The 14,358-nt window shown below is 40.6% G+C and overlaps 1 protein-coding gene across 9 annotated transcripts in view; it reads left to right on the top strand.

Annotated features, from left to right (window-relative positions):
- Nucleotides 1-14,358, top strand: part of ATG7 (autophagy related 7) — a 231,371-nt gene that overhangs the window by 25,974 nt on the left and 191,039 nt on the right. For all 9 annotated transcript variants that reach the window (XR_010411756.1, XR_008505105.2, XR_010411758.1 and 6 more), the window contains 3 exons: nucleotides 827-904; nucleotides 4,611-4,727; nucleotides 6,148-6,297. Coding sequence is in view for 6 of the 9 variants with exons in the window: in XM_045861818.3 (XP_045717774.2) it covers nucleotides 827-904; nucleotides 4,611-4,727; nucleotides 6,148-6,297 (345 nt within the window). In the remaining 3 variants the exon portion in view is untranslated. The remainder of the gene's footprint in view (nucleotides 1-826; nucleotides 905-4,610; nucleotides 4,728-6,147; nucleotides 6,298-14,358) is intronic.

Raw genomic sequence — 14,358 nt, 5'->3', positions numbered from 1 at the left:
TGCTTCTGGTCACAGTACTTGCTGAGTATGCATAAACTCATCATTCTCTTCATGTCTCAGGGCAAGATAATCCCCAGTAACACTTTGAGAAATCCCCTATACCTGGTTCAAATCACTGCCTCCTAGAACCCCTCCCCAGCCCAGTTCAGTGCTCCTCCCAGGAATTCCACATCTTTTTGAGGTAGCATGTCCTACCTGGTGGTGCACTCGGACATTTATGCCTCTCTCCCTCACTGAACTCAAGGCTTTTTGAGGGTAGGGACTGTGTCTTTTTTTTTCTTTTTTTAAGATTTTATTTATTTATTTGAGGGAGAGAGAGAGAAAGAGCACGAGAGGGGGGAGGGTCAGAGGAGAAACAGACTCCCCACTGAGCGGGGAGCCCAATGCAGGACTCCATTCTGGGACTCCAGGATCATGACCTGAGCCAAAGGCAGTCTCTTAATCAACTGACCCATCCAGGCACCCGGGACTGTGTCTTTTATTCTATAATCCTGATGTGCCTGGTAGATAGTAGGCAATCAGTAAATATTTATTGGAGGAAATAGTGAAGACATGAAAATGGCCTGCTTGCCTCCTTGGATGCTGAGTCTGACTGAGAGGAGACTTCTGGGTTCTCGCAATTTCCTCAGCCCCCACAGGGAGTGTGGCTGGTGGAGAGGCCATCCAAAGTGGCCAGAGTGAGGTAACAACCCACTTTACAGCCTGGGGTAAGTGGTGCTGGGCCTGGAGGAAAGAAGAGCTTGGAGCTTTTTGCCTCTGTGCTTCATTTGTGAGAAGCTCAGAGATGCCTGTGAACCTGCCTTGACACTTCTCTTTCTTCTGACAGATATGGGAAGCCATAAAATCAGGTGCTGCTCTCGAAAACCCTGTCCTCCTCAACAAGTTCCTCCTCTTGACCTTTGCAGTAAGTAAATGGACTCTCGGTCACATTTAGACTGCTGAAATGCCCTGGCCGAGTCCAGGGTGCCAATAGAATGGTCTGCACTCTTCTCACTGAAGCTACTACCTGGTGTTATTGAAGTCAGAGCTGTTCAAGAAACACTCATTTGATAAGTGGCTCAGTAGTTCTGGCACTTATCACCAGTGCAAAATTAATTCATTCTTACCATACTGTTGGTAGTTGCATGGTTTATGTAACACAGTGGCCCATGTCCTGTCATTCAGGACACAATAGAGTCAGCTTCAGGGAGTAGTGGTTCTTTGTCGCTAATGTCTTTGTTCAGTACAGTCCTGCGGAGCTCAGTTGCTGGATCCATCAACATAAGGAAAAGAAGACATCTTGGGGATCCTGGCTGTCCCCCAGCAGCTTCCAAACTAGAGGAGTTCACACTACATAGTTTGTCCACACAGCTGTGTTTTTTTAAGAATGAAAAATGTTTTGTGTAAGTGTAACATCTGCTGCCTAGGGAAGTAGGGGGAAGGACCTGGTCTCTGTGATGGGCAGTGTGGGGTTGTTTATAGAGATACCAGCCATATACATACACATACATGTATGTACATGTGTGTATGTCTGTATTTGTGTATATATATATATATATCTATATATAAAATTAATTTAGCCTTTATAATTAAGTTGACTATGTAATATTCTATCAAGTGTATGTTCTATAGACTTTTGTACATCTAGGTTGTTTCTGATATTCACTACTTTAAAAAATGTTGCAGTGAACAATATTGACCGTACTGATTTTTTTTTTCTCTTCATTTTTTTAGGATAAATTCTTTGGAGAAGGCATATAAACATATTGATGTTTACATATATTGAGTGTGTTGTTTTACCAGTTTCATCAGCTTTGGATATTAATCCTCTTCCCTACATCTGTCTTTTTCCTCCCTCCCTCCCTCCTTCCCTCCCTCCCTCCCTCCCTTCCTTTCTTTTGCCCAGTTTTAGGTCTTGCCTTTCTTCTTCCTTCATGAACTAATCCTCTGTTTCTTCTGAATGCTGCCTGTCTAATTTGCTGCCCAAGGCAAAGGAGAGAATGATAAAAATCATACTGAAGGCCACGCCAAAGGGTGGCTATCTATAAGGAGCACCTATAACTAACAAGTTATAATGCTTTCTGTGTAATAGTGGGAGAGATAGAAAAATGTTTAAATTCTTCTTGAGATTACTGGCTGCAATTTGGCATTAATTGCCTGTAAATTTGAACAATTTTGCAGATCTGCTACTAAGAGAAACATAAACAGTGCTAGTTAAAGATTTCTGGGTTTGTTACTTTAACATCAATATGTTTTCTGTACCAAGAATTCTAGTTAGTAGAATCTGACAGTTTGCATTTAATGAGAAAAATAACATTAGCTCTTACTTAAAGTTTTAAGGCATTTCCTAGAGTTAGTATGTGTGTTCACCCTGCTGCCCTTTTTACTGATCATTCTTAGCCTACCTTTAAAAAAAATTAAAAGTCTCTATCTTTTAAAATCTTCAAACACAAAGGGCTTTATATTTAATTTAATCGAGGTCCTTTGTATCCTGGAAAGAATTCTAAGAAATTCAAGCCTTTTTACTTTTGAAGATGATCTGATAAAGCTTCTTAGAAATTGTGAGGTCCTTCATTTTGAATTGTTTAACCTTTGACTAAAGATCAGTTATGACAAATCATTTAAGTATAAAGAAGAGAGAATAATCTCTGGAGGTTTTTTTTTTTTTTTTTTTAAGATTTTATTTATTTATTTGAAAGAGAGCAAGCATGAGCAGTGAGGAGGGGCAGTGGGACAAGCAGACTCTCCACTGAGTGAGGAGTCTGATGCGGGGCTCGATCCCAGGACCCTGGGATCATGACCTGAGCCGAAGTCAGACGCTCAACCAACTGAGCCACCCAGGTGCCCCTCTGGAGGTGTTTTTACTTTCCTTTCTGCTGTTTTTAGGACTCAAAGGAACTGGCACTTTAATTTCGATTTTATAGTTTGTTTTGCTGCCATCAAAAGAGAATTTGTTCTTAGTTGATCAGTTAATGCCAGAATTAGAGACTGGAAACTATAATTACTAGAATTCCTCATCCAGACACACATTTATATATACATCTATATTTAAAAAGTTATCTAGTAAAATGTCATTTATATGAAAACCCCAGAACAGGCAAATCTATAGAGACAGAAAATAGATGAGTGGTTTCAGGGTTGGGGAGAAGGGAGAATGGGAAGTTCTGTGGATGGGTGTTTCTAACTAATAAACTGATGGGGGGGTTTCTGCTATTAGAGTTTTTCTTTTGGAGGCAATGAAAATGTTCTGCCATTGGGTGATGGTAGTACAACCTTGTCAATATACCAGAAAACCACTCAGTTTTACACTTTAACATGGTAACTTTTATGGTATGTGAATTATATCATAATAAGTCATCAAACAACTATCTGTTCTTTATTCTTAGCAAGATTCAAGAAGAAATATTGATTAGCCAAATAAATAAACTGATGGAGAAGCTGTCAAACACCCATATAACTATGAGATCCCACCATAGGAGTGACTTAGGCCACAAAGGCTGCAGGAATTCAGAGGCAAGAGCATCCAACCTGAGTGGGAACAGTTTTCAAGAATAGCTTCATGAGTCATTACCCCTGCCTCGCTTCCCCTGGTGGAAGATACACCCCTGAGGATATAATCTCATGTCACTGTTGTTCTCAGAACCTCTTCTGTGACCCATGGCATTAGTCATGGTCTCACTTTATCTCTGCCTGTACAGAGAGTGAGCTGCCTTAGGGCTGGACTGGCTTTTATTTATCTTTTTTTTTTTTTTTTTTAAGATTTTATTTATTTATTTGACAGAGACAGAGATAGCGAGAGCAGGAACACAAGCAGGGGGAATGGGAGAGGGAGAAGCAGGCTTCTTGCCGAGCAGGGAGCCCGATGTGGGACTCGATCCCAGGACCCTGGGATCATGACCTGAGCTGAAGGCAGACGCTTAACGACTGAGCCACCCAGGCGCCCTTTATTTATCTTCTTATTGTCAGAGTGTCTAATGTATTGCTTTGTACATGGCAAATGTTTAGTAGTTGTTTACCCAGATTTCACCAACAAGGCATTTCTGAAAGCAGTGCTTTATTATCCCAGGCATACAGAGGTTATGGATAGCACAGCCTCTTCAATAACATGCTCCATTCATTTGACTATGAAGAGTGGTAACCATGTCTGGTGGTTGGGCCTCCCCAGATAGATCATTGAGTGTGTATGGTACTAAGGACAGAGCTTAAATTCTGGAAAAAGAATTCTGCCCCACTCCCCACTACTCAGTATCTTTGTTTTGTTCAAGTTCTTCACCTCCCTCTAAGCTTCAGTTTTCTGTCCATAAAATGGGATAATAGTTATGTCCTGAGGTGGTTTTGTGTATTTAACAGTGATGACGATAATTACCAATTAACACTTTTCTGTTAGCAAGTGGTTAATATGTTTATCATGAGATATTATTGTGTGGTGTATGGGAATATTTTAAGAGAAGGACAGAAATTCTGTATTCTATTATGAGTTCTGGTGGAGATGAGACTTTCTGACCAGCTGATCGTATCTTGTGTGCATTGGTGTGTCTGCCTACATGGCGATGGGGAATTACATTAATGGATGTGTTTCAGTTTAATCATTGGTGGTACTCTGATATCTTCTGTTATATTCTTTCTTCTAGGATCTAAAGAAGTACCACTTCTACTACTGGTTTTGCTTCCCTGCTCTCTGCCTTCCAGATAGTATACCCCTCATTCAAGGGCCAGTGGGCTTGGATCAAAGGTTTTCACCAAAACAGGTATCAACAAGTAAAATAAAATGCAGACAAAATTGGGTTTAACGCATTTGAGTACTTTAATTCATTCTAAAGACAGATAGGCACTTGTCTGAAAGGAGAGATGGTCACCATGGAATCCTGCAAAGATGGTACTAGGAGCATACTTATTTACAAACTGTTTGTAAAAATCATTTTGAAGTAGTGAGTGATACTTTTTCAAGTTTTCAGTGACATTTGGTGAAAGGCTCAGCTGGTAGGGAGAAGTTATACGAACATGTTGAAAGTCTGCAAGAATTTGCCAAAATGTGGTTTTCACTTTCACTATAGAGAACCCTAAGGCAGTATACTTTGAGAAGAGTCTTTAAAAACAAATAGAAGACATTCTACTACCCTCACACCAAGTTGTAGAACTTCTACGTCAGGAATGGTACATGCAGAGCTAGTCTTTTTTTTTTTTTTTTTAAAGATTTTATTCATTTATTTGACAAAGAGAGACACAGCGAGAGAGGGAACACAAGCAGAGGGAGTGGGAGAGGGAGAAGCAGGCTTGGCTCAATCCCAGGACCCTAGGATCATGACCTGAGCAGAAGGCAGACGCTTAACAACTGAGCCACCCAGGCGCCCCCAGAGCTAGTCTTTGTGGTCTAAGAAAGACAATAAGGTCATCCGAGATGGTCCTGAGGAGAGCAAATGAAAATAATCAGGCTAGTAGAACATAGACCCTAAACCAAAGAATTCTGATTGTCATTGAAGCGAGGATTGAGTGGCAAGATGATTTGAAATCATGAAGCACTAGGAAGGAGCCCTTATTGATGAAAAAATAGTAATAAGTTTGTTTAGGTCAAATCGAAGGTTGTAGTTTTGTGGAACTAATTTCCCAAGAAGAGATATAAGTGGAGGAAAAGGATTATGCCATGGGACTGACTACTGATGGATACAGGGTTTCTTTTAGGAGTGACATAAATATTCTAAAATAATTGCACTGATAGTTGCATAATCCTGTGAACATGCTAAAAACAGCACTGAATTATGCACTTTACATGGGTGAGTTTTATAGTAAGTGAGGTATGTCTCAATAATGCTGCTATTTTATGGAAAGGTTCAGGGTAAAATTCATCAGTGGTGGATTCAGTGCTTGGTTATTACAGGAGAGAAATAATGTTTGGAGCTCTCTCTACACCTTTGTGATTAACATCGTAGGGAGCCACCATCCTGCACAATAAAGTGTCTCCTCATACCCCTAAGACACATCACCATGCACGTAGAAAGTGTTATATAGAAGTGAATATTATACTTCTATGTTCATTTGCTACAAAAGAATAACACGGTTATGCTCAGTCATTTCTAGTCTTCTGGCTTTAAAGTACCTTTTATGTTAATTTTTAGCTCAGAACTAGATATGTAATTGTCTGGAGAATAACTCAATGTTTACTGTTCTTAGATTCAAGCCCTTGGGTGTGCATATGATGCTCTTTGTCAAACAGAAGGAGTCCCAGCTCTACCTTACTTCTTAATCAAGTATGATGAGAACATGGTGCTGGTTTCCCTGCTTAAACACTACAGTGATTTCTTCCAAGACCAAAGGACAAAGGTCAGAGAAACTCTGAGTTTTGTTTTATTATCCCTTAAAAAAAATCTGATGTTCATGTCTTAATAGACCACTGCAAAATTCAAACTCACTTAGATTTCTTTAGCCCTCCACGGAATGTTGTGGAACATTCTTTATCTTCATGCCCACCCCTGCTGTTCCCAGATCAGCTTCTCCAGATTTTCTTAGCTCTGTTACACCTCAGAGTAATTTTGGGTTCCTCCCTTCCTATTCGTGATAAAATTATTTCAGTTTTCCTTCCTGATATATTTTGTATCTATATTTTAACTTATTTCCAGAGTTACCACCATAGGTCAGGCCCTGATTACCTCTCTCCCGGACAGTTAGAGTCTTCTTGCTTCTCTTCTATCCTGTGTACCACCACTTGCCTCAAACTGCTCACATTCACCCTGTCCTTCAGTGATCCAGTTAATGGTGTCTTCCTTCTAGCTCCAGGCCACCTCCCCTGCCTCATCTTCCACTATTTTCCTCATAAACCATTGCTCAGCTGAGTTTGCCTGTTTTTTTCAGAGAACCCCCCCTTACCCCCACCCTCACTAATCAAGTCTACCTAGGGATTTTCCTTTTTTTTTTTTTATTTAAAGACTTTATTTTGACAGAGAGAGAGAGACAGCGAGAGAGGGAACACAAGCAGGGGGAGTGGGAGAGGGAGAAGCAGGCTTCCCCACTGAGCAGAGAGCCCGACATGGGGCTCGATCCCAGGACCCTGTGATCATGACCTGAGCTGAAAGCAGACGCTTAATGACTGAGCCACCCGGGCACCCCTACCTAGGGATTTTTCTATATCTCTCTTTGACCTTGCACTGTATCATCTGAAACATGTTCTATGTGTGAAAATCCTAAGAAACTCTTCTTGTTGGAATCCTAGCTCTACAGTGAAGCCTTCTCACAGGGTGGCCTGGCCGTGTGTGATCTTTCCTTTTCTGATCTCACTGCACTTACTTTCTGATCCTCATTTACTGTTCTGTTCCCTTGTCCAAATTACTTTATGTTCCATACTAGATGGTAAGCTCCTAAAGGGCAGAGCCTGTGTCTTAATATATCTGCATCTACACAGTGTCTAGAACTGGTCTTAGGTCCTCAATAAAATTCTTCTGAACAAATGAAAAAGTACTGTAAGTGTCTTTCAGAAGTGTATATAGTGAGCTATCTCAGCCATATAAGAGATTGTAAATTAAAAATAAACAATTGATGAATTTTATGAAGTTATGAAGTCAAGTGGGATAATTTCATTAGCCATGTAGATATATCAGAGTTGAGAAAAGAGAGACCTCTAACAGATGCCCTGATTATTCCTTAGCCTGAGCTTAAGATACTTTTTTTTAAGTACATTTTTTTCTCAACTACATTAGCATTTTCCTTCACAAAATAATACTATATTAGGTGCTAGGCATTCTGTTTTCTATCCTCTTCTTTTTTTTTATCTTTTTGAAAAATACCAGCTGTGAGCCACTAAGTGACTGGAACTCACAAATAGCATATCACTTTAGTTTGGACAGTGCTGATTGCCCAGTTTGAGAATACTGGCCAGTAAATGAACTGCACTAAGTATGGTTCCATTTGTGATTTTTATTTCCAGCTGCATCTTTCTGTTTTTAAATTCTCCTGAAGCTATTTAACCATTATTTTAAGGTTTCAGGTTTTTTGAAGTAAACATTTTGTATATTTCCTACTAATCTTTTTCTATTTTTTAAAGACTAAGATGGTACCATATTCTCTTTTATTGTAGCATTTAGCATAATACTGTTACACTCTGTATCAACATCCTTTCTGATAGATAACATCCAATTTTTGACATTTAGTTTTCTCATACTTCTTCACTATTAGGAGCCTCCCTGTGCATTAAATTCCTGCCCTCCCCCCACTTATCTTGAATTATTTCCTAGTTTCTAGATAGAGAATTACTGACTTAAAGGGTTTGGACATTTTAAGGTCTATGATCAGTGGTGTGCTGGTAAATGTTTGACAGCTGGCTCTCATGTGGGGCAAAACCCTGATTGTGTATGTTTGCTTCTTTCCATGGTGCCAGTACTCCCACCATGGCTGAGTTGGGGCTGCCAAAGTGAAGTCACAGAGCACAGAGATGGGAAGAGATGGTAACAGTTGGCTTTCCCCAGTCTGTTCAGGTCACCTCTGGCCCACTGCTTATCATAACTGTGGCTCACAAACTCTGCTGGTTTTCCCTCCTGCCAGCCGTGCACCCTGACCAGCACTGGGATTTTACACATTTTACACATTTGCATCAGTTAAAAATGGGCCTTGTTTACGTGCTTCTTTCCCTCGGTGAGATGTTGATGCCACTTACTGGTCACGGTGGCAACTGCATTGTTAACAATTAGTTGTCTTTTAAGCTGGTGTTTGTGATTCCATCAAAAACAGCCCGTATCGCTGTTCCGTTGCCAGTCTTTAGGGAAAGCTTGCTTGAGTCTTCTGCTTTCTTTAGAGCAGTTATTGAAGATTGGATGTTTGGGAAACATTTTGTAATTTTAACAATATTAGCCTTTAATTCTAGGGTTTTAAAATCTTTGGATAAGAGCGATAGCAAAGGAACAGCAATTGGTATGCTGTTAGCGGGGCTCTTTCTTCACTTAGCAAGCTCCGCATCTTGGCAGCCGTCTGTGACATTGCAGCGCATTAGATACTTGGATTTTCTATCTTGTACTTTTAAAACATATAATCGCCTTTGCACATTTCCTGTTATACCGAGTATTTAAGTAATAGATGGCCATTTGTCAGATAAGTGTGTTTTAAGGGATCGGTGTGGAAATTTCTCCAGCTGAAGATACTCAAGTTGACAATTTTGCCCTCTTTTCTTTCTCACATTGTACTTTTTCAGCAAATAGCTGGGTGGACCATAGCCAGAGCATGACTGAGCTACTTCAACGAATAGTATGCTCTGAGCCAAGTAGAAAGGAGCGTTTATTTCGACAACCTTCTAAACAAATTTTTTTTTTCCAATTACATTTTGCTTCTTTCTACTGATTTGTATTATAAAAGAAGTGATTTGTCCAACTTCACACAATGACTGTGTGACAAAGCCAGTTGGAGAAGACAGAACTCCTAGCCCATAATGATTTCTGACTGCCACTACCACCAACAAAAAATCTATTTACCCAAATAGTTAAGCTGGCTTACCTAGCATTGTGCTGACTAATTCCCACAGTGATTGAAGTTCCTGATTTGGTTCCGAAAGCACTTAAAGATTTTGGAATCACTTTTGAATCATCAAAGAAATATAAATGATGTTCAGCCTACTGTCAAATGGATTCTATCATTTTCCTGTCTGGTTGCTTGCTTTTTGTACTCATGCATGCCTCATGTGGGTAGGAGAGTTACTTTAAGGCATCTCAAAGTCAACCTCCCTTTGTGGTTGATAGATTTCTCTTCAGCAGTTCATTCCTACTCTGTAGCTCATCTTAGGTCAGGTTGCTCTAAGAAACTTATTCCTGTTTTTTTCTGCTCAGAATAAGTTTTTTTTTTTTACTACCTTCCTATCTCATTGCCTTTGTATTTAGTGTCAGAAATGTACTCATTCTTTGAAATTAGGTACCCACTTACAGTATCGAGTTACGACATTTTTGTTTCTATAAATTCATTTAGTCCCAACTCTACACTTATAGATGATAAAACCTGAATGTAGAAAATATTTGATAAACTGGAACTTATCCCCTTTTTTTCTCTGCCAGTTAGGAAAAAGGGAACCTTGAGACGGAAGGTAGATCACTATGTAACGATAACAGATTGAACTGAACAGAAGGGTCAGTGCAGGTACAACAGAGTTTATTTACATTGCTGTTATAGTTAGCATCTGTTGAGTGCTTGCCTTGTTTCCAGTCTCTGTGTCCAGGCAGAGTTCTCCAAAGAGGGGAAACGTAAGGCATAGAGAGATTGTATGAGAGTAAATAACTCAGGGCATCTGCTAAGAGTCCAGGTTTATTGAGTCACATTTGAAAATTGAAACTGATAGTCTCAATATGAAGGGCATTTTCTGGATTGATGCTATGTAGATTCTTCCTAAATGAAAATTGAGTAGCCTTTAGATACCCAGTAAGATTGAGCCTAATAAGTCTGTGTTGTCTTATAACCTATGTAGGATTTTGTTTCTCTTTAATGTTCTATAAAGTTCTATAATTCTGGAGCTAGAAGAAATCCTTTGAGATGAAATGATACAGCCCCTCCATTTTATAGGTAAGGAGAGAATATGCCCATGGTCACTTTTCTTTACTACGTTAGCATACTTGCCTACTCACACCCCAAGGTCTGAAAATCAGTTAGCAGTAGAAGTAGAACACATGCCTGCTGACCTCTGGCTTTTTCTACCACATCGGGTCATTTTCTTCTTCGAAGCTGTTTTAAATGTTACAGAAGTAGAAGGCCAATCTCTCCCTTCTCTCCCTTTTCTTGCTGGGTAATAGAGTTGTAAATATCTTTGATAAATTTTTAAAAAGGTGAAGTCAAAGCAATGATTACTTAATAAATATAGTTTGCCAGCAGATGCCATCTGTCATGATTGATAGAAGGGAACCCAAAGCTGAAAGGTGTCCCAGGTGGTGGTGGTGGCCAACGGGACCAGAAGAACTCAAGGGAGACAACTTCTTCATTCAGAGGAAGCCCTGAGGGGAGTGCTTCATTCTTCAAGTTCTCTCGCTTCTCAGAGCAAGTCCTTTGAGATTAAACTGTCACATCCTCCCCAGGAGATTCCCAGTGTTAAAATGTCACTGAAGGGGGACCCTGTACTGTTGAGAAAGGAAAGGGGAGGAAAAGGAGCCAGCCAAGATGCTGCACCATGGCTTTATATGTGGGCTTCAGATCTCTGTTGGTCAGCCATCACTTCCCTCCCTCCAGGTCCCCCCAGGATCCCTGCCCAAAAATGGGGTGTAAGAGGCGGGGCTTTCCATACAGTGGGGCCTGGAGAAATGGCCAGTTCTGTCATTTATTCAGCACAATTTGCTGAGCATTCTGTACTATGCCAGGTACCAGGGATGGAAAGAGGAGCATGATAGACATTGCTTGAGCCCTCACAGAGAGAGGCCAGCAAAGAAACAGATATGAAATGCATCCTGTAGTTCCTCCATTCTAAAATGCATTTTGCTTCACATTTTAATTTTTCAAAGTCAGGAATTGCTTGCAGTTCTGTATATTTAATGTAGTGGTTTTCCCCCATTTTTTCTATCCGGTTTGAAAGTACATTTTATAATCTGTGGTGCCTTTGAATCAAGAAAATACCATGCTTCAACAAATAATCACAGTTACCATAGGAAAAATATAGGATGCAACAAACCCCATTTTAAGCACTTCTAGACCTGTGGTGGCTAGTGCTGAAAAGAATAGTGTACGTAAGAATCACATGAGGAGGTCACAGAGCACGTGGGTATTGGTACCTCGGGAAGTCTGGGATGGGGCACAGGTCATGCAAGTTCAAAGAGCAGCCTGGACAGTTCTGATGCAGTTTGTGTGTGGTGGACCATATTCGAGAAATCACCGCAGACTCTCAAGAGGTCTTTGTACTCGCTGTACTTTAGAATCACCTGGGGAGCTTTTACAAACTAATGCTCAAGCCACACCCCAGACTGGCGAAATCAGAACCTTAGGAGGTGAGACCCAGGCAGCAGGATTTTTGAAAGCTTCCCAAGTGATTGTCACGCACATTCAAATATGAAGACCAAGATCAGAGAGGGTTGAAGAGCAGAGCAGTGCTGCTCAAACTGCAGTGAGCATGCAGATCACCTGGGTCCTTGTTAAAACGCAGATTCGGATCCAGCAGGGCTGGAGACAGGGAGCCTGAGATTCTGCATTTCTGACAGATTCCCAGGTGATGCTCCTGGTGCATGGACCACATTTTACAGAGAATGGAAAGACATACAGCTAGTCCAGACTTCCAAGGTAATGAAAAATGGCCCCATAGACTTTTTTCTTTTGTCTATAAGATCACCTTCTCTAATGGTTCTCAGAGTAAGTGTGTGGACTGGCCCAACTGCACCAGAATCACTTAGGCACTTTATACAGATACAGATGGCTAGGCCACCACTGGAGATTTGGAGGCACGAGTAATATTAGCAGCATTACACATGTGCAGGGCTTTTCGTGTCAGTACCATATCCTGTAACCCTCACTGTATCTCTGTGAAGCAGGTACACAGAGATTCAGGTTTAAAAAGCTGAGGCCTGGGGTGCCTGGGTGGCTAAATCAGTTAAATGTCTGACTCTTAATTATGGCTCAGGTCATGATCTCAGGATCATGAGATTGAGCCCCTGTGTCAGACTCTGAGCTCAGCAGGGAGTCGGCTTGAGATTCTCTCTCCCCCTCTCCCTCTTCACCCCCCCCACCCCCTGCGCTCACTCTCTCTCAAGTCAATCTTAAAAAAAAAAATAAAAAAAAATGCCGAGGCCTAGAGGCACCTGGGTGGCTCAGTCGGTTAAGCATCCTACTCTTGATTTCAGCTCAGTTCATGATCTCAGGGTCATAGGATTGAGCCCCACGTCAGGCTCTGCGCTGGGCATGGAGCCTGCTTAAGATCCTCTCTCTCTCTCCCCCTGCCCCTATCTGCCCCCCCCCCCAAAAAAAGCTGAGGCCTAAAGGATTTGACTAATTTGCCCTAGGCCACTCATGTAGCAAGGAGCAGTACTCAGAATAGTCTCTGCAAACTCTATTTTTAAAAGCTTCTTGGATGCTGGTGTTTCATCTCCCATGGGAAAGGAAATCTCAAATAAAGATATTGTGTGTTTCCTGAAAGGATGGTTATATGTTTGAATCTGTATTGAATTAAATATGAATCTGTCTGTTTGCATCAAAGACATGAAATGCATCTAGACAAAAAGCATTGGTGTTAGGAATAAGAAAATTTCACCTAGAGAAGGTAGCAAAAAAAGAATATCCTTGGAATAATGCAATAATTATCTGATAAGACTAGAGTAAAATTCATTTTCAGAGGTTTGTATTGAGCACAGATGAAGGCTAATTAATTGTCCTTCAATAGGAAATAGAAAAAAGTTATGGCGCATCAGTACAATGGAATGCCATTCAGCCACTACTGACAGTGGTTGTAGAAAGACATTTATTTGGCATGGAAGAGAGTTCATGATAGAATAAGAGATATAAAACAGTATAGCATCTCATTTTCGATTAGTAATAAAAATTGTACTAAAATTATATAATTGTATAAAAGTTGTGATAAAAATATATTTATGCAAAGATCAAGTTATGGGAGGCTATATACCAAAGTGTTAATATTGGTTTTCTCTGGATAGTGGTCTTATAGGCCTTTTCTTCCTGCCTGCCTGCCTGCCTGCCTTTCTCCTGCCTTTCTCCTGCCTTCCTGCCTTTCTATCTTTTGTTTCCTTTCTTTCCTTTCTCTTGAGTATGGGTTAAGCTTCTGCTTTGTATCTAACATTATACTGAGCACTGTAGTAAAATAAATGGAATTGTTTGGCCTGGCCCCATTCTTATAGAACTAACTGGATCTAGAGTAACCAAAATTCTACCATGTTTTCATTTAACCCACAACTACACCTATAAAGGAAACCTGTGGGTTGATTTATGGTTCTCTCCCAGCCACCTTTCCTCCCTCCCTCCCTCTCTCCCTCCTTTCACTCACCAACCCATTCACCCTCCCTCCTTTCTTCCTTCCCTCCCATCCACCCACTCATCCATCATCCATCCATCCATCTTATCATTATTCAACATGCATTCACTAAGTGTCTGGTATGTATATATGAACTGATCATGGGGAGATGAAAAAGATAATCCCTGCTCTCTAGATGCTCATTGTCTTCTCTTTTTTTAAATAAACTTTTTATTTTGGAATAATTTTAGATTTATAGGAAAATTTAAAATACAGTGCAGAGAGGGTTCTCATACACTCTCACCCAGTTTCGGTTTTCTCTAATGTTATCCCTTACAATACCATGGTACCTGAGAAACCAGCATTGGTGGATTACTATTACCTAAACTCTAGACTTTATTCAGCTTTTCACCAGTTTTTCCCACAACGTCTTCCGTCTGTTCCAGGAGCCATTCCAGGAGACTACATTGCATTTGTTGTCA

This window comes from Mirounga angustirostris, unplaced genomic scaffold (assembly GCF_029215605.1).
Source record: "Mirounga angustirostris isolate CCGP_5_RB_7025 unplaced genomic scaffold, mMirAng1.0.hap1 SCAF_1, whole genome shotgun sequence".
Lineage (NCBI taxonomy): Eukaryota > Metazoa > Chordata > Mammalia > Carnivora > Phocidae > Mirounga > Mirounga angustirostris.
The sequence above is the reverse complement of the archived record's forward strand: the minus strand, read 5'-3'. Positions and strand labels throughout refer to the sequence as shown.